At 36.5% G+C, this 27,740-nt stretch overlaps 1 protein-coding gene across 1 annotated transcript in view; it reads right to left on the bottom strand.

The window, feature by feature from the left end:
• Positions 1-27,740, bottom strand: part of LOC149800797 (uncharacterized) — a 109,337-nt gene that overhangs the window by 6,821 nt on the left and 74,776 nt on the right. Inside the window, exons 3-8 of the mRNA XM_089954790.1 lie at positions 12,047-12,240; positions 11,293-11,346; positions 4,482-4,632; positions 3,311-3,426; positions 2,556-2,619; positions 143-565 (exon numbers count right to left, since the gene is read on the bottom strand). Coding sequence (XP_089810916.1) covers positions 143-565; positions 2,556-2,619; positions 3,311-3,426; positions 4,482-4,632; positions 11,293-11,346; positions 12,047-12,240 — 1,002 coding nt within the window. The remainder of the gene's footprint in view (positions 1-142; positions 566-2,555; positions 2,620-3,310; positions 3,427-4,481; positions 4,633-11,292; positions 11,347-12,046; positions 12,241-27,740) is intronic.

Below are 27,740 nucleotides of genomic sequence, written 5' to 3'. Positions count from 1 at the left end.
CCCCCCCCAAAAAAAAAAAAAAAAAAATTAGTTATACACTTGTTTTGGTCAATTATATGCGTATGATATGTGAGGACAGAATAGTACTGAAAATTGACGATCAAATTTAGAGAAGTGTAGTTTGGAGAGACAAAAAACTTACGCCCCTCATGATCCAGTGCCCTGTATGATACTGAGGGAAGCTGACGCTGTTTGTGTGCCTCCTCAATATGTATTTCGACCTCCTGCACAAGATGGTGTTGAGGCATTGCAGAACTGTCCACAAAAACATGATCACTGGATACGGGACCATCAACCTCGTCATAAACCTTTTTATTCCCAAACTCTGTGTCTCCAGATTGATCTTTTGGACTGCTTTCACCTTCAGAATCTTTAATGGCCATCTTCTGGTCGGCTTCTTCTTTGCTCTGGTCGGGCGCGCTTCGCGGAAGATCACCATTACTAAGTGAAGCTGCACTGCCATTTCTAGATTTTGAGTGCTTTGACTGGTGTTCTTTAGGCAGTGAAGCTGTAACTTTTTCGTATAATGTTCCTGTCTGTGCGCGTCCGTTACATTGGGACGTATCTACAAATGAATAGTGAACCAATGAAAATTGCAAATTTGACCTCAAGAGAGTAAAGATAAAAGTATAATGATCTTCCACTCCATTCTTGTGTACATAATATCGTGAATCATCCTTGTATACATAATATAGTAATCATCTTTGTGTACATAAAATTGTGTGTCATCTTTGTGTACATAAAATTGTGTGTCATCTTTGTGTACATAAAATTGTGTCATCTTTGTGTACATAAAACTGTGTCATCTTTGTGTACATAAAATTGTGTGTCATCTTTATGTACATAAAATTGTGTCATCTTTGTGTACATAAAGTTGTGTCATCTTTGTGTACATAAAGTTGTGTGTCATCTTTGTGTACATAAAGTTGTGTGTCATCTTTGTGTACATACAGTTGTGTGTCATCTTTGTGTACATAAAGTTGTGTGTCATCTTTGTGTACATAAAGTTACAATGTGAGTCATCCTTATGGACATTCTATAATAGGTCATCTTTGTGTGCATAAGATGGTAAATCGTCCTCATGTAGATAAAATGGCGAGTCACCCTCATTTACATAATATTGTGATTCATCCTCATGTACATAATATTATGAGTCATTCTTATCAACATAATATGGTGAACATCCTTATCTATATACTATTGTGAGTCATTCTTGTGAACATGATGTGGTGAATCATCCTTATCTGCATACTATGGAGAATATCCTTATTTAACTAATATTGTAAGTCATCCTTTAGTACATAATATTGTAAGTCATCTTTTAGTACATACTATTGTTAGTCATCCTTGTGTACATAGTGTTACGAGTCATCCTTGTCTGCATAATATTGTGAGTCAACCTCGTGTACATTATGTTACGAGTCATCCTTGTGAACATGATATTGTGAATCATGTTCATACTACTTTTAGTAATCTTTATCTACATAATATGGTGAATATCGATATTTACCTAATATTGCGAGTCATTCTTGTGTATATAATATTGTGAGCCATCATTATGTGCATACATTGTGAGTTGTGAGTCATCCTTGTGTGGGTAATATTGTGAGTCGTCCATGTGTACATAATACGGTGAGTCATCATTGTGTACATAAAATTGTAAGTCATCCTTGTGTGCATAATATATCAAGTCATCCATGTGTATATAATTTTCTAAGTAATCATTGTGTACATAATACGGTGAATCATCTTTCTGTGCATACTAAGGTAATTCATCCTTATCAACATAATATGATGAATTATTCATATTTGATGTCTTTCCTATATAGAAACATTAAGCGGGTTATCCAAAAACTTAAAATAAATTCTCTAATTTCCTGTCTTCAATAACAAAAATAGAGCTAGACATATATTATACAAACTTAATTTAAAAAAAAAAACTTTTTAAATTAATTTTCTTGATGAAATGCACGAAATAGATCAAGTGTTAGTCTGTTGATATTTTGTATAATCTTAAGAAACGCAAGTCCACCATCTTCGCTAGCCAAGGTTCCGATATGATAACCCTATCTAAACCTTGGCGGATTGAATTGATAAATTATTGCTTTGTCCTTGCGAAATCTATTGGATTTCATGAGTTCCCTCCCTTAGTATGTAATGCCAACTAACCAATTGCGTGGTGCATTGTACATCGGCAGAAAATGGTGGGGGAAACTGAAAAGGTTATTTTGAAGTTTAACATCAAAAGTATGACTATGTACCACAAGGAAGCCATTACAGGTCTATTTGAGTGAAAGGTAATTGCGCAAACACGGACCGGCACTGGAAAATTGCTTATTTATCAATCCATTCAGGTTGTGTACTCCCTTCGTCTCGATTGTGTAGGAGCAGTGTTCAAATTTGAACAACTTAATTTTGATTGGATACGGTGCCTTGCCGCCGCATCCAACTGAAATTGTCAGACCCGAAGTACATAAATATCTGTTTGATACGCCAAGGTATAGATATCACATCGGAACCTTGGCTAGCAAAGATGCAAGTTCACTATTACTCACCATTTATGTGTATGGAGATGCCATTATGTTTTGCTTCTGCATTTTTTTGCTGTTTTGATTCTTGCTGGAATGTGGAAACATGTTAAAATTATATTTCGTTCAGTTATACAAATTAGCACAGGTGAAAATAAAAATTAGTTTTCTGCGTCCGTTGAAAGTTTAAATAAAAATATTTGAATGAGTACAAATGTAAGATTCGATTTATCACGTGATAAAACTCGCCGATATGTTTAATTAGATGAGTCAGTTAAAGAAGTCTGAAGTGTATTGGGATGCCCTCAAATATTATTCATTATAATTAAATGAGGTTAGTACTTTCAATAGTTAAAATATTTGTTAAACTCTGAAACAACTTGAGGAAACGCTTCATCAATGACTTCATGTACTAACACAGGGAAACAAAAGTACAAAGTATGTATCAGCCAACACCGATTCCATATTGAAACTGACTGAACACAAAAACTGATTCCAAAATCAAAACCCCCAGGTATCAGAAAATCTTAACAAAGCTTTTGAATATTCTTTAGATTATACAACTTTTCTTGCAAAAACTAACTTCCCTATTTTGTTTTCTTATTGGAAAAAAAAATACAACGCGTAAAATAATCCTGTCGTAAAAATATTTAGAAAACCGACAAACACTGCGAAAGAATTTGAACAAGTGTCTCATACATTGTTGCAATTAGTTAAAGTCGAAAATTTGATTCTGTCTAGACAATAAATAATGATCAAATGTGTCTGTGTGCGAGATCTACCATTTGTTTCTCAAATCTGTCCTCTAATTCCTTGAATTTCTTTTCCTGGTTGATCTTTTCATTCCGTAAATAATACATCTCCGATTCAAGTCGCTTGGCGTATTCCTCTTTTTGGACTGAAATAAATAATGATCAAAGAATCATTTTGACCTTGTGAATGTTTTCGTATGGGAACAAATATCCAGTCTCTGGTGGGTTGGGAATTAATGTTTTCACATCTGTTGAAGTCAATAAATAGCCTTGAATGCATGTGCCACATAAAAGAAAATATATTTCCATACGTTGAAACCATTTTAATGCATAAACTGAATATGAACTACTGTGAATCCTGTAGCATATGACGATGATTTATCAAATCATAATTTCTGAAAATAGTTGTAAAGGGTGTGTGTTTAATTCTTACACCGATACCAGTGCATATTTCATCGTAACACATGTCCGAAACAAATAATGTATTTAAGGATGAGAAACATATCTATTATTCTGCTTATTTTCATATTTTGCTTATCAAAATATTTTTCGAAGACCTCATTCATACTTAAAACTGATTCAAAACTGGCGAGGCTTGGTGATGATATATCATGCAAAAATATATTTTCTCTGGAATTTTTAAATGTTTACACACACACACACGACATCAGAACATTTCTTCCCTCAATATATGTATGCAAAGCACATTGCACATGTTCTTGCTGATTTCCGTTTTCTCAGATATAAAACACCAATATTGTAAACACTAAATAGAGGTAAATATCCAAAAACAATCATTTATCTTTTTAATATACTAGATTCAAACAGATACGCTCATCATCGGACAGTGTCTTACATTTAAATCGCAGTGTGTGCAACTCAGAAGTTCATGGGATGAGGCATCGAAAGAGTATGCCTCTTGTAAAATTTCGTTTAAGGAAGCTTAATTTTTTTACAAGGAAGATTATCAAAGATATTTCAAAAGGAAGATTATCGCAAGGAAACCTGCAAACCTACGCAGGAGTAAACATAATTTGACCACCAAGTGGATCGTATTATACAAACGGCTACCATGAGGCCACCATCAACGATCCGTTCAAGTGCCATGAACAGTAAATGGAAAAATCAACGTCACAATGATGGAAAACAATGTTACGTTTATAACAGAAACTGTACAGCCAATCACAAATGGTTAACTTACTGTTGCAAGCCCTTGGGATCCGCCAAAGTCTAAACAGGATAATTAAAGCTGATAGTTCTACCTCTGGGTGACAGTTCAGAAGTTTATCATGCAGGACGTAGAACAGGATTTCGAGACCAAGACTAGCCATCACTACAAGAAGGTCAACGATCTGAACAAAAATTTAAGAACTTCATCACTTGAAGACAAAACCTATATATATATATATATATATATATATATATATATATATATATATATATATATATATATATATATATATATATATATATATATATATATATGCATGCATGTGAAACAGATGCCCGAAATATACTCCCTTTATCGGTTTCTTTCGAAAGACAAATTTATTTCCAGTATACACATTCATCTCTACGTACATCGGATTGGACACAGAAAATATAATTCATGAATAGTAGGAGACTTAACGCAAATAAAAAGCTATATGATATTTTACACTGAGTGATTTTGTACTCAAACATTGTCCCTTTCCCCCTTAGACAAAGCCCGTTTCCCCTTTAGACAACCCCCCTTTCCCCCTTATACAAACCCCCTTTCCCGCTTTGACAAAGCCCATTATTTCCACCTTGACATAGTTCCTTCCCTTAAGGTAAAGCCCCTTTCCCCCGTAGAAATAGCCAATTTCTCCCTTAGGCAAAGCCCACAATTTCCACCTGAGACAAAGCCCCTTTCCCCCTTGGACATAGCCCCTTTCTCCCTTGACAATGCCCTCACTACCCTTGTACGAGTCATTTCTGATGCTTACATACGTATTGCATCGAAAATGGGCGCATTTTCTATGGGAAAAAAGCTATTGTTTCAACATGTCAGCACATATAACAAGTTCTCAAACCCAATAATCTACTTGTAAACCACAGTAACGGCTTAATGAATGAATACAGTAATCATTTTCACAATGCATTATAATAGCAAGAGTTGCATTGTAATACGATATTATAATAGTAAGGGTTTTATTTTAATACGATATTAGAATAGCAAAGGGTTTTATTGTAATACAATATTATAATAGCAATGTTTTTTTATTGAAATACTATATCATAATAGCAAGGGTTTTATTATAATAAGACGTTACAATAGCAAGGGTTTTATTGTCATACGATATTATAATAGCAAGGGTTTTATAATAATACGATATTACAATATCAGGGGACATTACAATAGAACGTGTTTTATTGTAATACGATATTATAATATCAGGGGACATTACAATAGAACGTGTTTTATTGTAATACGATATTATAATATCAGGGGACATTACAATAGAACGTGTTTTATTGTAATACGATATTATAATAGCAAGGATTTTATTGTAATACGATATTATAATAGCAAGGGATTTATTATAATAGGACATTACAATAGCAAGGGTTTTATTGTAATCGGACATTAAAATTGCAAGAATTTTTTTTAATAGGACATTAGCAAGGCTTTTATAGTAATATGACATTACAATATCAAAGGTTTTATGGTAATACGATGTTATAATTGCAAGGGTTTTATAATAATATGACATTACAATAGCAAGGGTTTTATTGCAATAGGACATTACAATAGCAAGGGTTTTATTGTAATAGGACATTACAATAGCAAGGGTTATATAATAATAGGACATTACAATAGCAAGGGTTTTATTATAATAGGACATTACAATATCAAGGGTTTTATTTAATACGCTATTATAATAACAAGGCTTTTATTGTAATATGATATTATAATAGCAAGGGTTTTATTATAATTGGACATTACAATAGCAAGGGTTTCATTGTAATAAGGCATTACAATAGCAAGGGTTTTATTATAATAGAACATTACAATAGCAAGGATTTTATTATAATAGGACATTACAATAGCAAGGGTTTTATTATAACAGAACATTACAATAGCAAGGATTTTATTGTAATAGGACATTACAATAGCAAGGGTTTTATTATAATAGAACATTACAATAGCAAGGATTTTATTATAATAGGACATTACAATAGCAAGGGTTATATAATAATAGGACATTACAATAGCAAGGGTTTTATTATAATAGAACATTACAATAGCAAGGATTTTATTATAATAGGACATTACAATAGCAAGGGTTATATAATAATAGGACATTACAATAGCAAGGGTTTTATTTAATACGCTATTATAATAACAAGGCTTTTATTGTAATATGATATTATAATAGCAAGGGTTTTACTATAATTGGACATTACAATAGCAAGGGTTTCATTGTAATAAGGCATTACAATAGCAAGGGTTTTATTATAATAGAACATTACAATAGCAAGGATTTTATTATAATAGGACATTACAATAGCAAGGGTTTTATTATAACAGAACATTACAATAGCAAGGATTTTATTATAATAGGACATTACAATAGCAAGGGTTATATAATAATAGGACATTACAATAGCAAGGGTTATATAATAATAGGACATTACAATAGCAAGGGTTTTATTTAATACGCTATTATAATAACAAGGCTTTTATTGTAATATGATATTATAATAGCAAGGGTTTTATTATAATTGGACATTACAATAGCAAGGGTTTCATTGTAATAAGGCATTACAATAGCAAGGGTTTTATTATAATAGAACACTACAATAGCAAGGATTTTATTATAATAGGACATTACAATAGCAAGGGTTTTATTATAATAGAACATTACAATAGCAAGGATTTTATTGCAATAGGACATTACAATAGCAAGGGTTTTATTATAATAGAACATTACAATAGCAAGGGTTTTATTGTAATAGGACAATTCAATATAATATTTTTTAATTGAAATACGATATTATAATAGCAAGGGTTTTATAATAAAATGACATTAAAATAGCAAGGATTTTATTATAATAGGATATTACAATAGCGAAGGTTTTATTGGAATAGGGCAATGCAACAGCAACGATTTTATTGGAATAGGACATTACAATAGCATGGATTTTATTATAAAAGGACATTATAATAGCAAGGGTTTTATTGTAATAAGAGATCATATGAAGCGTTAAAAGCTTATAATCATCATGCATTCTACATTCGTATATTCAACTCGTTAAAACTCGTAAGCGTACTTATAATTCTAAACAAACATGTAAAATAATATAGATATTATCATTATTATTATTAAGCAATTAAAAGATGAGCAAAATGTGTATGCAATAAAATCGAGATGTAATTAGAGGTGTGATATAAAGTAATCATCATACATAGATTGGAATTCGATAGGAATAGTATTCTATTGTATGAGCCCGATTCAGGTAAGGATATCTCGAAATAGGAAAAGCAAGATCGTGGAATGAAAATATATTGGTTTGAAAATAAAGCAAGGTTACGATCTTGTCTTATATGATAAACAATCAAATACCGCCTTGTACATCGCTCAGTCATACAACCGTTTTGTATAACACATTCTTCACACACTGTTAAAAAGTTTAACATATAAAACATTCCTGAAGATGTTATGAAGATATCATTTTTATAAATACTCGTGCAACTCATTTTTGAACTTAGTAATCTTATCAGGATGAGCAAAACTGCAGTTGTGGCAAAATGTCGCAGCCATAATCCACAAATGTTAGACTATAAATAGTGTAATATAGTTTTAAAATAGTGTTATGGACGTGATTAGGAACCCTTTTTATAAGTACAGTCCGTTTAACCAGAAACATAAAAAACCAATTAACTTGGGTGCCACAATGCAGACTTATCAATGAAAATACCTAAACAATTCTAAGAGTATAGACAGAAGAGTTCAAACTTGAGTCGATTTGTCAAGTTTCTGAATGGAGCCAATTGTCAGAAAATAGTTTGATAGATGTATGTGCATTTTATTTGTGTATACCACATATGAAGAAAATGAATATTGGTCTCAGAATGATTAACGGATGTAGATTTGACCGAATGGTGGATAGTTTTTCCATTAGTAAATACGTCCTAATAAGAGTAATTAAGACAAAGAGGTAAATCGTTAATGAAGATTAGAAAAAGAAAAAGTTATTCAAATGTATGTATGCATGTATGTATGTATGTATGTATGTATGTATGTATGTATGTATGTATGTATGTATGTATGTATGTATGTACGTATGTATGTGTGTGTGTGTGTATGTATGCATGCATGCATGCATGCATGTATGTATGTATGTGTGTGTGTGTGTGTCTGTATGCATGTATGTATGTATGTATGTATGTGTGTGTGTGTGTCTGTATGCATGTATGTGTGTATGTATGTATGTATGTATGTGTGTGTATGTATGTATGTATGTATGTATGTATGTGTGTGTGTGTCTGTATGCATGTATGTATGTATGTATGTATGTATGTATGTATGTGTGTGTGTGTGTCTGTATGCATGTATGTATGTATGTATGTATATATGTGTGTGTATGTATGTATGTATGTATGTATGTATGTGTGTGTGTGTGTGTCTGTATGTATGCATGCATGTATGTATATGTGTGTGTGTGTGTGTGTGTGATTTAGAATTTTAACGTAGCTTTAACAATCTTTCAGTCATATCGCTACGATATCTGCAGTCACATTATCCTGACACCAGGCCGACCAGTCCTAACTCTAACCTCTTAATGATGAGCGCCAAGCGAGGCAGCTGTTAGTACCATTTTTGAAGTCTTTGGTATGACTTGGCGGGGGTTCGAACCCGCGACCTCCCGCATCCAAGGTGAACGCGCTAACCACTTGGCCACCGGAGCGGTCATGTATGTATGTATGTATGTATGTATGTATGTATGTATGCATGCATGCATGCATGTACGCACGCACGCACGCACGCACGCACGTACGTCATGTATGTATGTACGTACGTATGTATGTATGCATGCATGCATGCATGTATGTATGTATGTATGTATGTATGTATGTATGTATGTATGTATGTATGTATGTATGTATGTATGTATGTACAGGAGTGGACATTACACCAATAATCACTACTGGTTTCCCATACTGACACTTTGAATCAAGTTTGTCAGGTAAAACCTAAACCAAAATTCATAAATTGCTAATTTCTTCCAAAGAATCTCGTGATCAATAATAACGATAGCCGTTTTTTAAATCAATAAAGAAAATCCCGGTGATGTATATACACTAATAGCTAGGAGGAATTTATCTATTGGATTAGTCAAGGCAGTCTGATTTGGCCTGAATCCTGATAAATCACTTGAACAAACTGGCTTGACTTAACTAATAGATCATAACAAATTTTGTCAAACTGCCTTGACTTAACTAATAGATATCAATACTATTGTCAAACTGCCTTAACTAATAGATCCCAACACTATTGTCGCACTGCCTTGACTTAACTAATAGATCGCAACACTATTGTCAAACTGCTATAACTAATATATCTCAACACTATTGCAAAACTGCCTTGACTTAACTAACAGATCTCAAAACTACTGTCAAACTTCCTTGACTTAACTAGCAGATCTCAAAACTACTGTCAAACTTCCTTGACTTAACTAGCAGATCTCAACAGTACTCTCAAACTGCCTTAACTAACAGACCTCAACACTATTGTTAAACTGCATTGACTTAACTAATAGATGGCAACACTATTGTCAAACTGCACAGACGTAACTAATAGATCGCAATAATATTGTCAAACTGCCAAGACGTAGCTAATAGATAGCAACACTATTGTCAAACTGCCCAGCCTTAACTAATAGACCGCAACAGTAGTGTCAAACTGCCTAGCCTTAACTAAATGATTGCAACACTATTGTCAAAGTGCCTAGACTTAACTAATAGATCGCAACACTATTGTCAACCTGCCAAGACTTAACTAATAGAGCGCAACAGTAGTGTCAAACTGCCAAGACTTAACTAATAGGTCGCAACACTATTGTCAAACTGACTTGACTTAACTAATACATCGCAACACTATTGTCAAACTGCCTAGACTTAACTAATAGATCGCAACACTAATGTCAAACTGCCTAAACTTAACTAATAGATGGCAACACTATTGTCAAACTGCCTTGACCTTAACTAATAGATCGCAACAATATTGTCAAGCTGCCTAGACTTAACTAATAGATCGCAACAATATTGTCAAACTGCCAAGACTTAACTAATAGATCGCAACACTGTTGTCAAACTGCATTGACTTAACTAATAGATCGCAAAAATATTGTCAACCTGTCAAGACTTAACTAACAGATTGCAACACTATTGTCAAACTGCATTGACTTAACGAATAGATCGCAACACTATTGTCAAACTGCCAAGACTTAACTAATGGACCGCAACAGTATTGTCAAACTGTCAAGAATTAACTAACAGATCGCAACACTATTGTCAAACTGCCTTGACTTAATTAATAGATTGCAACACTATTGTCAAAGTGCCTTGACTTAACTAATAGATCGCAACACTATTGTCAACCTGCCAAGACTTAACTAACAGATTGCAACACTATTGTCAAACTGCCAAGACATAACTAATAGATCTCAACACTATTGTCAAACTGCATAGACTTAACTAATAGACCGCAACAGTATTGTCAAACAGCCTTAACTAATAGATCGCAACACTACTGTCAAACTGCCAAGACTTAACTAATAGATCGCAATACTATTGTCAAACTGCCAATACTTAACTTATAAATTGCAACACTATTGTCAAACTGCCTTGACTTAACTAACAGATAGCAGACCTCAAAGGGTTAAGATTCTTAAAACAATCAATCTGTTCAATATATACTTTAGAAATATGTTTTCGTGGTATCGCTTGAGAAATCACCTGTGTAAACAACAGTGATTTATCTTACCTGCAAGACATCCTTGATGAATGCTATCCGTGAGTAGATTATCTTTAGAAACACCTGTTATTAAGGAAACAAATGTTGATGGATTTTAGTATTTGTCCTCATTTTCTTGAATTCCGGTACTAATATAATACGATGTCAGTTCCGCTAGTCAGAACTAATGTGTATAACTGATTGATTGTGGGTTTACGGCACACCAGCACTATAAAGCTATCTAGCGCGATCAAAAATTGTGTGTGTATATATATATATATATATATATATATATATATATATATATATATATATATATATATATATATATTAGTGTGTATGAATTTAGAATAATAATTGGGCACACGTTAATGCAAATAATAATAAATCATTGCTCAGAATTTTCTGTTTAAATTTGCTAGAAGGGTAAAAATAATTACAATACGTTTCAAAATGGATTAACAATAATCGAGAAAGAAATCACAAAATAAAATAAAGATTATGCGTCATTATCCTGACTCAAAAGATATATCGTTCCATAGAAAATTCGTTTTACATAAACATGATATTCTAATTTCTTCAAAAATTATATTTCCTTTTATAGGTCACGATATATGCATATGGTGCTCAAAAACTTGAGTTTTGTCCAATTTTTTATCTTTAGAAATTGTAAAGGTTGCATGTCATCATGAAGTTAGATACTAGTATATGGATTTTCTATTCTTAACCATAATCGCCGAAGGTATTATAAAATATATATTAAACATTAAAATCGATGACGTACCTCAAGCATGAATAAGGATGATACAACGAGAGTAAAATACTGAAAGACTTGGGCAGCTATTTCTAGATGTCTGTCCAGATGGAATGGCGTACAACCCCCAGGGTCAAATGATGAACTTGAGTTAGCTGTAGTTTTTGCTGCTTCGGCGTCTGTTGTTTGTATTGTGATAATTGTGGAGACAGTTGATGTCGGATCTGAAAAAGGATATACCTCATTTGATAATAATAAGGAAAGGTACAAAAATTTCTTTAGCAAATGATTTCAAAATCCAATAGACCAAAGATGCTGACCAGAATGCAGATATTCTTGCGATCTGTAGAATTCTCGTCGTTCAAGTGGGCATATTTCATATATGACTAAACTATATTTGGTTGACATTAAAATGAAACCTATATCATTTTTTGTACGTAAACCATTATCATACAATGAAACAATTAAAAAGTAATTCGAAAACGAATTGACAGCACATATATTATATCAATCCGCAAAATCCTTTCAGTCCGCTTTTGGGAAAGCTACTTTGCTCCCGCACCTCACCATTTCAAATTTAGTTATATGAAGAGTTTAACAGGACATAATGTGATAAATCAGTTGAAGTAAGATTTTACCAAATAAAAATGCTACCACCCAATAACAGGTAAGCTTCTATAACGTGGAAGCTAACAGTTTGGCAAAAGGATGCATTCTTCGTACGCAACAATTTTTGAAACAATAGAGAAAACATCATGAAATATTTGAGAGATTTTAGTTGTAAATTTTATATTTAATTTTGACTTGTGGAACTGAACCAAATCTCGGTTAAAATAATAATGAAAAATGCAGAAAATTAGAACGAGTTACATTTTCAGCCATAAGAGAATCCGTATTTTCAGGCATTTGGTTATTAATGTATCTCTCCTATCTGAATATCTAAGACATGTAAATCATAAACGAATAATATATTTCATAACATATGCGATGTTCAGTGTTCTTATTAGTTAGAGTGACAGTAATAGACATCTGTCTTATCAGTGAGAGGGGCACTAATTGACAGATGTCTCATCAGTGAGAGTGACAGTAATAGACATCTGTCTCATCATTGAGAGGGTCAGTAATAGACAGCTGTTTTATCAATGAGAGGGGCAGCAATATACATCTGTTTTATCAGTGAGAGGGGCAATAATATAAGTCTGTCTCATCAGTGAGAGGAGCAAGAATAGACAGCCGTCTCATCAGTGAGAGCGGCGGTAATAGACATACGTTTCATCAATGAGAATGACAGTAATATACATACGTCTCATCAGTGAGTGACAGTAATAGACATCTGTCTCATCAGTGAGAGGGGCAGTAATAGACATACGTCTCATCAGTGAGAAGGGCAGTAATAGACATACGTCTCATCAGTGAGAGTGACAGTAATAGCCAGCTGTCTTATCAGTGAGAGGGGCAGTATTAGACATATGTTTTATCAGTTACAGTGACAGTAATAGACACATGTCTATTCAGTGAGAGGGGCAGTAATATACATATGTCTCATCAGTGAGAGGGGCAGTAATATACATCTGTCTTATCAGTGAGAGGGGCAGTAATAGATATCTGTTTTATCAGTTACAGTGACAGTAATAGAAGTCTGTCTCATCAGTTAGAGGGGCAGTAATATACATCTGTTTTATCAGTTACAGTGACAGTAATAGACATCTGTCTATTCAGTGAGAGGGGCAGTAATAGACATCTGTCTCATCAGTGAGAGGGGCAGTAAAAGACATCTGTTTCATCAGTGAGAGGGGCAGTAATAGACATCTGTCTTATCGGTGAGAGGGGCAGTAATAGACAGCTGTCTCATCAGTAACAGTGAAAGTAATAGACATATGTCTCATCAGTGAGAGGGGCAGTAATAGACAGCTGTCTTATCAGTGAGAGGGGCAGTAATAGACATCTGTCTCATCAGTGAGAGGGACAGTAATAGACAGCTGTTTTATCAATGAGAGGGGCAGTGAAAGACATCTGTTTCATCAGTGAGAGGGGCAGTAATAGACATATGTCTTATCAGTGAGAGGGGCAGTGATGGACAGCTGTCTCATCAGTGAGAGTGGCAGTAATAAAAGTCTGTCTCAATAGTGAGAGGGGCAGTAATATACATCTGTTTTATTAGTTTCAGTGACAGTAATAGACACATGTCTAATCAGTGAGAGTGACAGTAATAGACAGTTGTCTTTATAGTGGGAGTGACAGTAACAGACATCTACCTTATCAGTGACCGTGAAAGGAATAGATCAGTGACAGTGACATTATTCGACGTCTGTCTTAGATATCTTGAACACTCTGCCCTCTCATTATCTTTTTGAAGAATTGACAATCAATGCTAAGTCAATGGAACAATACAACAAATAATGGTAGTGTTTTAAAAGTAGACTGCGACAATTTAAAATTTATAACAGTATAATGGGTTTGAGCGGGTTGCCGTCAGTTAATGTGGAGGCTGAGCCAACTGACGCCAGATAATGAGAAGGCTAAGCCGGCAGCAGTCAGCTAATGAAAAGGATGAGTACTTTTTGCACGTCTCGGCTAGATGTATAATATATTGTCTGAGAAAATAACACTGAAGCCAAGATTCACTCTGTTTCATGGTTCACTCTCTATAATGCATTACTCTGTATGATGCCTAAGTCTTTATCATGCCTCCCTCTGCATATCATGCCTCCCTCTGTATCATGCCTCCCTCTGCATATCATGCCTCACTCTGTATCATGCCTCACACTGTATCAAGCCTCAGGAGTAAAGGCATAATAGCAAGGAAAGATTTCCTTTACATATCTAAAGTACAATACAGGTTAATCCCCCCCGCCAAAAAAACAAACAAACAAACAAACGTTCGCTTTGAATCTGAGATATATTTAACTGAATCCAGACGTAACCTTTTCCTTGCTAGAATAATTTCCATGTTTGGAACAAACAGATAAAACTTAAAAATCTCACTTTTACGATACAGTTTCTCATTTTCGTCTCTGTTAACTTTAGACTATCAGAATCCTGCAATATTTTACGATATTGAACACCTTCACGTTGCACGCGTGCACGACACTTGTGCCCAATATTAGCCTAGTGTATTTGGAACTACTTTGTAAACAAATCATGTACACGCATGTAATAGACGCCTTACGTTTTGGTTGATTAAATTTGTTTCTGAATGAACTATAAAAGCTGTTTCGTGGAATGCCACAGACCAGCTACTTTGCAATATTCCGCGTTAACTTGTTTGATACATTGTTTCAGATTTAGGCTTGCGATAGACGCCAGACAGGTCATACAAATGCTGGGGTCCCTACAAAGAGCATGCAAGTGATAAGGCATAAACATGTCTTCTATAGCAGGTAATAGGAATGGCAAACAAAATACTTACAGTTTTACAGCCTAAATTTCCTCAATGTGTACTTTCTTAGTTCTTCAAATCCGAATTACATGAGCTATATCATGAGTTCTAAAGCTTGATTACACATTTCGAAATTGTACTGTAATTTCTACTACCTTCCAAGTGTAGTAACATCCTCCTTACTGCAATTACAATGAAATAACCATTATATTCCATCGCGTCTTTTTGATAATTGCACTTGAAAGACTCATATTTTTGCCAAATTATAATTCCAAACATTCAATGACAGAACAGAAACACACCTGTAGATGAGTCAAGACGCCTCCTCGTTGTTCAAATCAGATGTACCTCATGTCGAATTGACACAGATAAATCCAGTTCATAATCACGAAATTTAGTAGAATCGACGAAAATACCAAAATCAATTCATTCCGGACCGAATGGAAAAGTTGTTGCAATGCGCATTTATTCACAATATGACTCTAAATTCAAATTTTAAGAAGACCAGAACGACAATTTCTGTCCAAAGTGATGTCGAGCGTGTTACCAAGTTCAAATTTCGCTGGGCGGAGTTATGTACGCATTAATATTGTTGTGTACTGATGAATCTGCGCTTGTGTATTTAGTTAGGAATACAGCATGAATTCATTTACTTTGTTTCTTGTAGTATATTTTTGTTTATATAATTAAGCCATATGTAGAATAAGAAAATGAGCATATGCTAAAAGGGTTACTGCATTTGTAAGTGAAAATATGAACTCGTTTTGACGGATGGATATACTGCACTTCCACGGTCGTGCAGTATCCATCCTAAAAAATGTGTTCATATTTTCCAATACAAATAACCTATAAATACTGAATACACACCGGTATATCGCGCAGTATATTACGATGCAGTAATATGCAATACTGAACACGCGCCTATATGTCATACATTATTATGACGCAGTAATACGTAATATTTAAGTCATCATGAGGTAATTCAATATTGACAAAGTTACGTTTTATATTCAGGGCCACAGGTGGACGAGTGGTCTAAGACGCTCGCCTTTACCGATTACCACCATTTCCCCTCTGTCCGCGTGGGTTCGAATTTTACTGTGGCTATGCAAGAAAGTTTTGCAAGTAGCTTCACTCGGGTTTTTTGGTTCTTTTGGGGTTTTTTTTCTGGCTCTTCCTTCACCAGATAAATTGACCACCATGCATAATCTATCATGTCATGTGTGTGTGTGTGTGTGTGTGTGTGTGTGTGTGTGCGTGTGCGTGCGTGCGCGTGTGTGTGTGTGTGTGTGTGTGTGATTTGGATTGTTAACGTAGCTTTAACAATTTTCAGTCATATCGCTACGATGTCTGCAGTGTGGCAGTTTATAGTGATGTCTAGCACTTGGGCATCATGCCGCAGACACGTAGCATGATGTTCCACCCAATCACATTATCATGACAACAGGCAGACCAGCCCTAACACTAACCTTTTAATGTTGAGCGCCACGCGAGGCAACTGTTAGAACCATTTTTATAAGTCTTTGGTTCGAACGCGAGACCTCCCGCACCTGAGGCGGACGCTCTAACCACTAGGCCACCGGAGCGGTATATCATGTCATGAAAAATGTCGTTAAACTAAGAACAATAAAGTTTCACGTGTCTTAATTAGGACAATTTTATTTTCCGGGAGAGGGGGTTAGTGGGGAAAATGGGACTTAAGTTTTCGACCGCCAGATGTTTAAAAAAACAACAACTTGCTCCTATTTATAAAATAAGATTACAATATTTCTATCCATGTTTTTAAAACTATCTTCAGATAAAAGAAAAGTTAGTATACTGGTAGCTAGAAATCTCATCCCAAGCCCCGATTCCATCTTCTATCCTCCACCCGAAAAATGCAAGCCAAACAGCTAGAAAGAAGACACCCAATCCCCCTTTGCTTTGACAATGCATCTTGCTCAACGTTACGCTTGGGATGCTGCAATAACCTATACGTAGATCATAGAATGATTTAATACTGTACGTTGTTCTCGATCGACTTGTTCAGTTCTACAGAGACCATTGAAAGTGCAGCGTGCATACTTCATAATGCTCAGTATGGTATTTCAGTATCACCTGTTAGAATTCTGTATTGAGCAGGCAGGATCGTGCACTATGTGACTGTGACAAGATTAACCGGGTTGGTGTCAGATTATTACAACGAAGACGCTAAGGATGATAACGCAAACAAGATGTTTATTTATATATGATTAAAGAAAAGAAAAACGTCCTGCACCAAACTCGTGCGCATAAATTCCAAGACTGGATTTGTAACACAATGATGCGCACTGAAGTAAATAACTAAACGATAACTGAAATAATATAACGAAACATAATACGGTTCCTAGCTGGAACGAATTATAAGATGCAATATAAAATGAACAGTCAACAATAATAAATGAATTGAAATTATCCCCCCCCAAAAAAAAAAGCACATATGTGAACTTCAAAACAATGATATGGTTTCACTCAAATAGTGATAACTGGTTTCATATAAAGAGTGACAACGTTTCAGTCAAATAGTGATAACTGATTTAATATAAATTGGGACACATCTTGCGGCGTACAATTCTGCCGGATAGTCAATGAACCACCACCAATGGTCTGCTTCTAACGGTCTGTCCAAGGATCCATAGAACTTCGTCTTCAATGCAGACCCGTTGGTCCTGAAGCAATTTTGAGATTTAAGCTGCTTGCTCAATTGTACTGCCTCTGCAGTTCTCAGTTAAAAGTCTGTAGCTCGAGTGAGACTGACAGATGGATCGATTAAATGCGAGATCTTTCCAAGGTTCAGCGTCAATGTTAAAATGCTTCAATCATGAATTGAAAGAATCTTTAAAGCGTTTCTTCTGACCACTTCTGAAAGAATCGCTTTCCGTCCTTTAGTTCACCGTAGAAGATCTTCTTTGGTAGTTGCTCTTCTGATATCCTGGTGGCGTGGTCTGCAGATCTCATCTGTGATTTCACCAGCAGAGTGTGACTGCTTGGAATGCCTGTCAGTGTAAGAACCTCAATGATTTGCATCCTTAGAAAATGTCTCAGCTTCTTGACATGGCATCTGTATAATGTCCAGGTTTCGCATGCATATTGCAGTGTCGGCAACATAATGGCTTTGGACAAATTGAAGATATGCCATCAGTCCAGTATATGGTGTCAATCCCAATGTTATAATCACGGAATGTATCAATAAGAATGGCAGAGAACATCATATTGAAAACATTTATGGCCAACACAAGACTGGACTAGTGATTATAATCAGTAACACAATTTTTGTTCCTGGGTTGTGTTATTTCGTAATTGCTTATGCCTAAAAGGTTAAGGAAATGGCTATTACTTCCCGCAAACTTTGTTTTTGTGACCAGGACAGTGATATGTTGAAATTTTCCTATTTCCAATGAGAAAACAGGCGAATTTGTGTATTTTTGTTCACATAAAGTAAACAACAACAAAAAAAGCATATGAATCCAAATTAACATGTATTTATACTAAAGTAATACCAAAATGACCACAAAAGATTTAGAAGTGAGTAGTTGTTCGAGATTTACGATTATACTGTAAATCACTTTCACGAATCAGCCCACAAATGTAGTCTCCCATCATGTTTTCGTTATACTGTCCTTGGTAGCGGCGTTCAAAGTCCAGTATATCCTGGTAAAAGCGCTTACCTTGCTCCTCTGAGTAACCTTCCACGTTCTTCTTGAATTCATCAATATGAGCATCAAGGATGTGGACATTGATGGACATACTGTAGCCTATTGTGCCGTAGTTCTTCACCAAAGTCTCAATCAGCTCCACATAGTTTTCGGGCTTTTGATTGCCCAGGAAGCCGCAAACCACTACGACAAAGCTGTTCCAAGCCGCTTTCTCCTTACTAGTGAGCTTCTTTAGGGAATTCATTGCACTCCAGGATATTCTTTATCTGTGGTCCGACGAAGACACTGACCCTGACCTCTGCTTCAGACAGCTTAGGGAAGAAATCTTGAAGGTACCTGAAGGCTGCCGACTCCTTCTCTAGAGCTCTGACAAATTGTTTTATAAGACCCAATTTGATGTGCAGTGGTGGCATCAGCACCTTCCGGGGGTTCACCAGTGGCTCCCACTTGTTCCTACCCATAGAGAACTCGGTCCGCTGTGGCGAGTCCCGCCTGTGGTAGTGCGCCTTGGTGTCCCTGCCGTCCCAAAGGCAAAGATAGCAGGAAAACATGGTAAAACCGCCTTGGAGACCCATCAGGAATGCCACCATTTTGAAGTCTCCGATGACCTCCCGGTCGTACTCATAATACTTCAAGGCGTCCAGCAAAGTCTTGATGCTGTTGTAATCCTCTTTGAGGTGCATCGGGTGAGCCAGGGGAAGAGACGGGTACTTGTTCCCATTATGGAGCAGCACGGCTTTGAGGCTCCTGGATGAGCTGTCAATGAAGAAGCGTCACTCATTCTGGTTACAGGCGATTCCGCTTGCCACGAACAGACTGGTCAAATTGTGGCAGAAGCAGAGCCCATCTTGCCGGGTGAAGAAGCTGGAAAAAGCTTGGTGACGCTTCCTCTGATCTGCGACTTGCACACCCTCATTCAACAAGTTCCACAGCTTGAGCCTAGACGTCAAATGCTCGGCATTGGACTTACTGAGACCAAGATATATGTTCAAGTCGCTGAGGTATTTTTGTTTGGGATAGTATGGGTCTCTCTCCTCAGCTCCACCTCTAAAATTGTCATCCGGATCTACAACGTCTTCCTCGCTCTCTGACTTGCTGATCTCTTCTAAAGAAGGCTGCTCTCTCTCCGGAGGAGTGGATACGGGGAGCTCAGGAAAGTGTGGCACGGGGCGATGGATGAATGAAGGTCCGTATACGTGATAGCAGGTGCATTCTTGCCAGTCCGAAGTTTTGGAAGGGTCCACCGAGGAGAAGTAGCAGTTGCTTGAGTGGTCAATGGGTTCCCACCAAATTCTTGGGATAGCGAATTTCATGGCTCTCTTTTTCTCTCTGTACCATCCTACAAAATTACATTTATTTCACCCATGACTGATATGATTTTTATATATATGATATGATTTTTCTAACATTGAAAATTGAAAAAGATTTTAAAATTATAAACTTTTACAACTGTACAATTTTTAACAATTGTTATAACATAAAATTCCGAGCAACAATTGTCTATCTTACCTTCTAGAGATTTGTTTTGCAGTGCTCACACGTGAAGTGATTTGCCCAGGGTTTGTCTTTATCCCCGACCGGCATGCTGAAATATGCCTTGTTGTCGTTACACTTTTTAGCAGATGCTTCCACGGAGTACTTTTTCTCTCTTGTCTTGATAAATTGGCCGCATACATAGCAAAATGCGGCTGCCGGATGCTTGCAGCCTCTTGATGCCATCTCAGACAAATTCAGATATGTATCCACTTAGGCAGCTGGAACTAAACCGAACTCGTGGGCGTAAGGCCCCTGTATTTATACTACTATTTATATTACTGGAAAGTTCTAGAAAGTTCTAGAAGTTACTCCAAGTTTACTCAGCACTGAATCTATATGGAATGTTCTGGAAAATAGGTAAATTTCAAAATATCACTGTACTGGTCACAAAAGTAAAGTTTGTGGGGAATAATAGCCATTTTCTGTACCTTTAAGGCAAAGCAATCAGGAAATAACACTTACTACCCTGGAACAAAAGAAAAATTGTTAGACATAAGTATGAATGGTTCAGACGACTCCAGTCGTCCATGATACGAGCCAACATTCCATCATGAAAATGTCGAACCGTTACGATGAATTTCTCTTTGCAGCCAAATTTCGCCATGATCGTCCAGAGGCCCCTACGACTGACTGTGTCAAAGGTGTTAGCATGGTAGATAAGTGTTCTGTACAGTTTGGAATTCTGTTCCTTACATTTTCATGGAGCTGACAAGCTGAAAACACCATTTCTGTAGTGCCTGGTCCTTTCTTGAAACACACTGACTCTCAGGAAGGAGCCCGTGATCAGTCTGATGCACAATGCGATTCAGCACAGTTATAGCTAGGATTTGGCCCACTACTGATAAGGATATGCCCCGATGGTTGTCACCGGATTGTCTGTTACTTTCCACTTGTACAAGCGCACAATGAATGGATCCTTGTAATCCTGGGTATAGTTCTTGGAGTATACATTGAGTGGAAGAGTTCAGTCAGCTTTTGTGCCACGTGCGATCCTTTGGGTTCGCATACTTCTGCTGCCATATCATTCGCTCCATGTGCTTTTTAGTTCAGTTCCTTTCTCAGTTTCAGTCAGCGCTGAGGGATCAGTAAGTAATGTGTTGATTTCCGCTTGAGGAAGTCGACCAGTTGCCTCATCACTGATATATAATTGTATATCGAGGGATGTTGTTGAATTATTCTGCCAATCCTTGTAGTATCTTGTTACTGCCAGTGTGCAGTGTGGTATTGTCAACACTCAGTTTTGGAGAAGTTCTTCATAACTGTGTGCCGCAGATTGGTCTTCAACGTACCAAAGAAGTTCTTCATGCCATTCATGACTGCATATGACTGAATCTCATATGTCTTGTTGTTCAGCCATGAATTTCGTAACTCTCTGAGCTTGCATTCGGCAGACGTCTTGATGTTGTTGAAGGTACCTTTTAAGATGATGTAGTGCTGTCTAATAAACACGCGTTTTGTAGTTGATGTTTCTCATTCAGTAATATCTGTGTTTGTACATGTGGTGGGACCAAGGGTTCTGGGTGCAGCTGAGTACACAGTCACGGAAGGATGCCCAGTTTTCCTCGATATTGTCAGTGTTAGCATCAATTGTTTCTATCTAATTGCACAGTTCTTCGACAATTTACTGTTTCACATTCTCTTGTTTAAAATTGGAGACATTAATATTTTGGGGTACTCTATTGCCTTCTGCTCGTCTGCTTGGCTGAATTTGGATATTGAAGTCTATTAGCCTGTGTTAGTTCATGATTCTGCACGTCTCGTGCGTCGTTACTACGACATCCTGGTTATTCATTCTCCCGCCGATGACGTAGTCAGTTAAATGCAAGTAGTTGGAGGGTTTGCAGGCTGAATACTTTGTTAGTGTTTAGGAGGTTGTATTTAACGTATTTCCTCTGTAGGAAGAGTCCGTTGTTGCTGCACTTACTAGTCATTTTGCCAGTGACACCTGGTCATGTCTGTTGATCTGCGCCAACTCTAACATTGAAATCACCAATGATGATGAGCTTGTCTGCCTTCTGTATTTTTAACAATAACAGATTCCAGTACTTCATAAAATTTGTCCTTGATCGCATCTAGGCTGGTCATGGTGGGTGCCTCATCTGCATTCGTCTGTCATTCACGCACTTTGCGAGATTTGTGAGCTACCTGAGAAGTTGTGATTTGATGGAGATAAACCCAATACCGGCTTCACGTCGCTCTTCGTTACTTCGGCCACTCCAGAAAAAAAAGTATTGTCCATCCTCAGCTAGGTATGTTGGCTCAGAGTTGCTATATGAATCTTGAATCTGTCCAGTTCTCTATCAACCAGAGCTGTTCTTCTCGCTGGTATATCTGATGATATAGTGACCATTAGTGTGCGCATAGTACAGGCACTGATGATAGCTGATCCACGTTTACCAAGAGAAAACCGATCATATGGCCTTGAGCCCCCAGTTTTCCAGCTACAGCTACCGGTGTATCCACATCTGCTGCGTAGTCGCTCTACCATACCCACAGGACTCGAAGTATCTTGTTGTCAAAGGGGAATGGAGTCATGAGTTTCGAGTGAGCTGAATTTAAGTAAGGAAGAGATGGAGCTGAGTCACGCTCACTCTCTCGTCAAGACCTGTCTGAATCCAGTAGTACGACGACAACGGACTGCACGTCTAACTCATCGTCACAAGATATGGGAGAAAATCCGCTAAGCGCCCTCTGCATGAGACGTTGCATTAAATTGCATTGCGAAATACACTTTATTTGTATATGATATGAGACGCCACTGTTCTTGACTGATCGGCATGTATCTTATTTCCTCTAGTTTACCGTAGCTTCTTAAAATTGTTTAAGTGTGAGGGTGTGTTTATGCGTGTGTTGAGGTAACTGAGTGAAATTTGACAGGAAAAACACACACACACATATGCATGTCTACATACATACATACATACATTCACTTTCAATTATGTGACAGTTAAGACTAGTTCAAATTAAAGATTTCTGACAAACATAACCATAACTCATGTTTGTATTTGAAAATCTATGCAAAGAATATGCGAGATTTCATTTTTCACACTCTACTTGAAGCACTTTTCCAACTTCCGCGTTCAATCATGATGATAAAGAATGTTTCGTTTTGCCATAATTTAACAACCTCATGTAAAAGCGAAGTGCCCATCAAGTTGACTTTTTGCTAAAGAAACCATGCTAAACATGATTACTTTTCCATTTTTCATCAGTTTCATAAGGTCCCCCATTTTGGAATGAAAAGCTAATGAAGCATATTGTATCAAAATCCCTTTATATTCTTAAAGTGCTGAAAATCTAACTAATGATTGGACTGGAGTACATTCCTAACCATAAAACTTACTAATGATTGGACTGGAATATATTCCTAACCATAAACTGGTATATAAGAATACTGAAGAGTGTACATTTTCATTCACATTCATCATCATCATCATCATGGTCATAATCATCATTGACCGCTCCTGACGTGTTGTTGGAGGAAACCATGACACATTGACCCCTTACTCTGTTGATGCACCCATGCAACACTTGGGAAACAGCCTCATTTCTAGGTTGTTTATGTGGAGGAACGATTTGATGGGGTTAGAGCGTCGCGTCGCGGGTTCAAACCCATCTGAATCATACCACAGACTTAGAAAATGGTAATAACAGCTGCCTCGCTAAGCGCTCAGCATTGAAATTAGTGTTAAGATTGGTCGGTCTAGTGTCAGGATAATGGGACTGGGTGGGACATCATGCTATATGTCTGCCGCATTATGCCCCAAGGCTAGATATCACTATAAACTGTCAAACTGAGACATCGTAGCGATATGACTGATTTTTAAAAATTTATTCCACGTTAAAAATCCTAATCACACCCACCCACATATGATCATCGTCATCATCATCACCAGATGATAATGATGAAATATGACTATTATTATTATTATTATTGGATAGTATCAGCAAGAACGTAATTTTAGATGCAGCAAACAAGTCGTGCGTTTTGTATTGTTTTTTTTTATTACACATACAATATACCTATACTCGAGTCATTAAAAGTACACCTTAAGTTACACTGCAAAACTGTCTACCTCTGTAGATGCAAATCATATTAAATTTATATAAAATAACTGTATATTATAAAGTGTGCCCCTGTAATTAGAACATATGCATTGATTATTAACAAAGACGGTGGAATTAAATATCATTTCCCAGGAAAATGTTTGTGTCATCCCATTACATCTTATTAAATCGATTCTGAATCTGTCAAATTAGCAGGCATGACTCTTTGAAATCGATATTTAATATTTCTGATGGCTTTATAAATTCTCTCCTAAAGCAATTATCTTGAGATTAGACAATGATCCCTTATCTGTCTATTCATCTCTTGAATGCCCCTCATTTGACTGTAATACTGAGATTGTGCCTACTTTTCATCCTCCAAAGTAGACTCCGTGGGGGATGTCACTCAAGTTGCAATCGAACACACGATCCGAACATCACTCATCCCTTTCGTAAACGAATAATATTCCACACAGTAATTTACATCAAATCAATGTAAAATGTTTGCCGGACGCCTTCTATAAAAGGTATATCCCTATTTGTATAATACATCAGCAGGAATGATGGAGTTATCCCTCCTAGAAATGGTTCTGAATATGCCGGACAAATGCTGCATGAGGTTATTTTCGAGTCAAACGAAAATGGTCAAGTAATATTTGCTTCATCGAACAGACAGGGTCCCAACTAAACCCTTAATGACTGTAACGAACTCTATTCGTGGCAGAATATTTTTAAATACACGGATACCAGAGAACAAGGATGTTCGACTTAGGCTGTAGGCAATCCGGAAGCACCAAGATTGCTTCAAAGGAACAAAGTCCTTTGATCAGCTTCGGCTATTACCGCAGGCTTTGTTAGCTCTTATGCCACTAGCTCCCACAGCCGCCAAAAGCGGGACGTTTGACATAGGGTTAGATTCAAATGGACCAATCAAATATAGACGACCAGACGGCTCAAACAGAATGGGTGCGTGGTCTAAACTTAAGCGGGAACATTCATCATTTGTATAGGAAAAACTTCATGAAGATTTCAGTGCCCTAAGAATTCTGAAAGAGTACAGACGCGTGAGCCTGACACAGATCATAGAGACCTATGAGACGGAACCGTGTGATTAAGGGAATTCTAAAGGAAGGCCACTCCGAGATTCGTGGTGACTTATTTCGTAAAAGAGAATTGTAAATGGAATTTAAAAGCTTCGAAAAGTAAAAGGATAGAACTTCAATTACGGTATTATAGTTAACTGAGTTATGACGAGTATTTATATTTATTAGAATGCTTGTGTTAGGATCTGGATATGCATGTACTATAATTTAATAAGTGTAGATTGGTGTTTACGCGAAGTTAGATATATACTTCTTAATTCTTATGACGCATGTGGAATGAGTGATTACTTCATTAACTATATTGTGTGTTACCGTGTAGGAATATATTTAGATGGTGTGTGTGTGTGTGTGTGTGTGTGACCATATTTATAGAAGTAATATTATTCGTACATAGTAGCGAAAGGCATGTATGAATTATGTAAACGGAGATTTGTTGTTGCACATCGGACCTTGTAAGGTTGGTTTGCCCATTAATCCGACGAAAGGTATGTGACAGAGTAATGCATTTCCTGGAAGATAAGTTAGGAATGCAAGAAATTATGTTCCTGGTTGTAATCCTTCAAAATCTTCCAGGGTGCACGCACTAGGCAACACAATAGCAGAAGAAGGAAGGTGCAGATGAGTAGAACGGATAACATAAAGAGCTGTGACTCTTTCACATGTAGATTAGAAAATTATAATTAAACTTGTTCATTGGGAATTGGATTAATCAGGTCAATTACTATGTCTCATGTACTGAGCAGAAATTAAAGCCTTCATGTTAAATATATTGATTAATTTGTTTGTTGTTTTTTAATTGTATCTATTAAATCTTGAGCTGTTTTATTATTTAAGATTCAGATGTGGGGGGGGCTCGAAATTTGTTAATGCACATCTGCTGCATTATTATTTATTATAACGTACCTGATAGAACATGGAAGCCATTTACAGTCAGTATTATTTATTATAAGGTGGCAGGGTACAGTTTCGTAAATTGGTCCCTGTCAGATTTCGTAGCTTAAGGCTATGTTGTGACTTTTTCAGCTATTATTGTTTACTATTTACAGATATGGATATATTTACGAACTAGGTGTTTCGGTCTTGTGTTGTTCTTGAAATTGATGTCAGGCATGTACAACTTCCATAGTTGCTCTGCAGTATGCTGATACTGAAATACCAGTAGTCGGCTAGGAAGAAGAGCTAGCCTTCCACAGCAGTAGACACGTGGGTTCAAGGCTTGCAGAATATCTCAAAAACGGTTTGGATGACAACTATTCTGAATTGCATCAAACTATTTAGTTGACAATGTTTTTCAAACTTTTCTTCAAGGGAAAGGGCTTGCGTTTGCACTGTGAGCACCATATGCTGTCAAAAATGGCCTTCGGATGTGGAAAATGCGTGTATAAAATAGGGGTTGGGGTGTATAAACGTCTTCTGCTATGAACTGCCATTGCCTTCTCTGGTCAAGTGGATAATATTCTTATGCTTTGTTTTAATATAGGTAAAAATATGGACCTTTTTCACCTCAATTCTGTATTTTATTTTTTATACTAGGTTGCTGATTGCGGCTTTAAATTTGTACATAAAAACTGGCCCCTGTCTCCTAACGTAGCTGATAGAACACGGTGGCCACTTATAGTCAGCATGAGCTAGTTTATATCTTACTGGTTGATATTAGAAGCTTGAGGATAAGAGTGAATGGAAGAGCTATCTTAGTAAAACTCTAAATCTATCTGAAATGTCCCCCTCCACCTTTATTTTTGTCAGGCAATTATTGTGATTGCCATGGAAAGTATTTTTTTTTCCCCTCAATATTTTGTGTCTTCACATAATATCTCACAAGCATGGTCTATCGAAGTATATCTGTCCAGATATTCACTGGCATGGGTGTGTTACGTTTTATTATTGAAAGCTCATAATCAGATTGGGAATAAATCTGAGTGAACGAATCATATCTCAACACCTGGTACATGTGATATAGATTGGTTGATAACTCTGAGCATGAT

This window comes from Sinohyriopsis cumingii, chromosome 4 (assembly GCF_028554795.1).
Source record: "Sinohyriopsis cumingii isolate HCF-2022 chromosome 4, ASM2855479v2, whole genome shotgun sequence".
Taxonomy (NCBI): Eukaryota; Metazoa; Mollusca; class Bivalvia; order Unionida; family Unionidae; genus Sinohyriopsis; species Sinohyriopsis cumingii.
The sequence above is the reverse complement of the archived record's forward strand: the minus strand, read 5'-3'. Positions and strand labels throughout refer to the sequence as shown.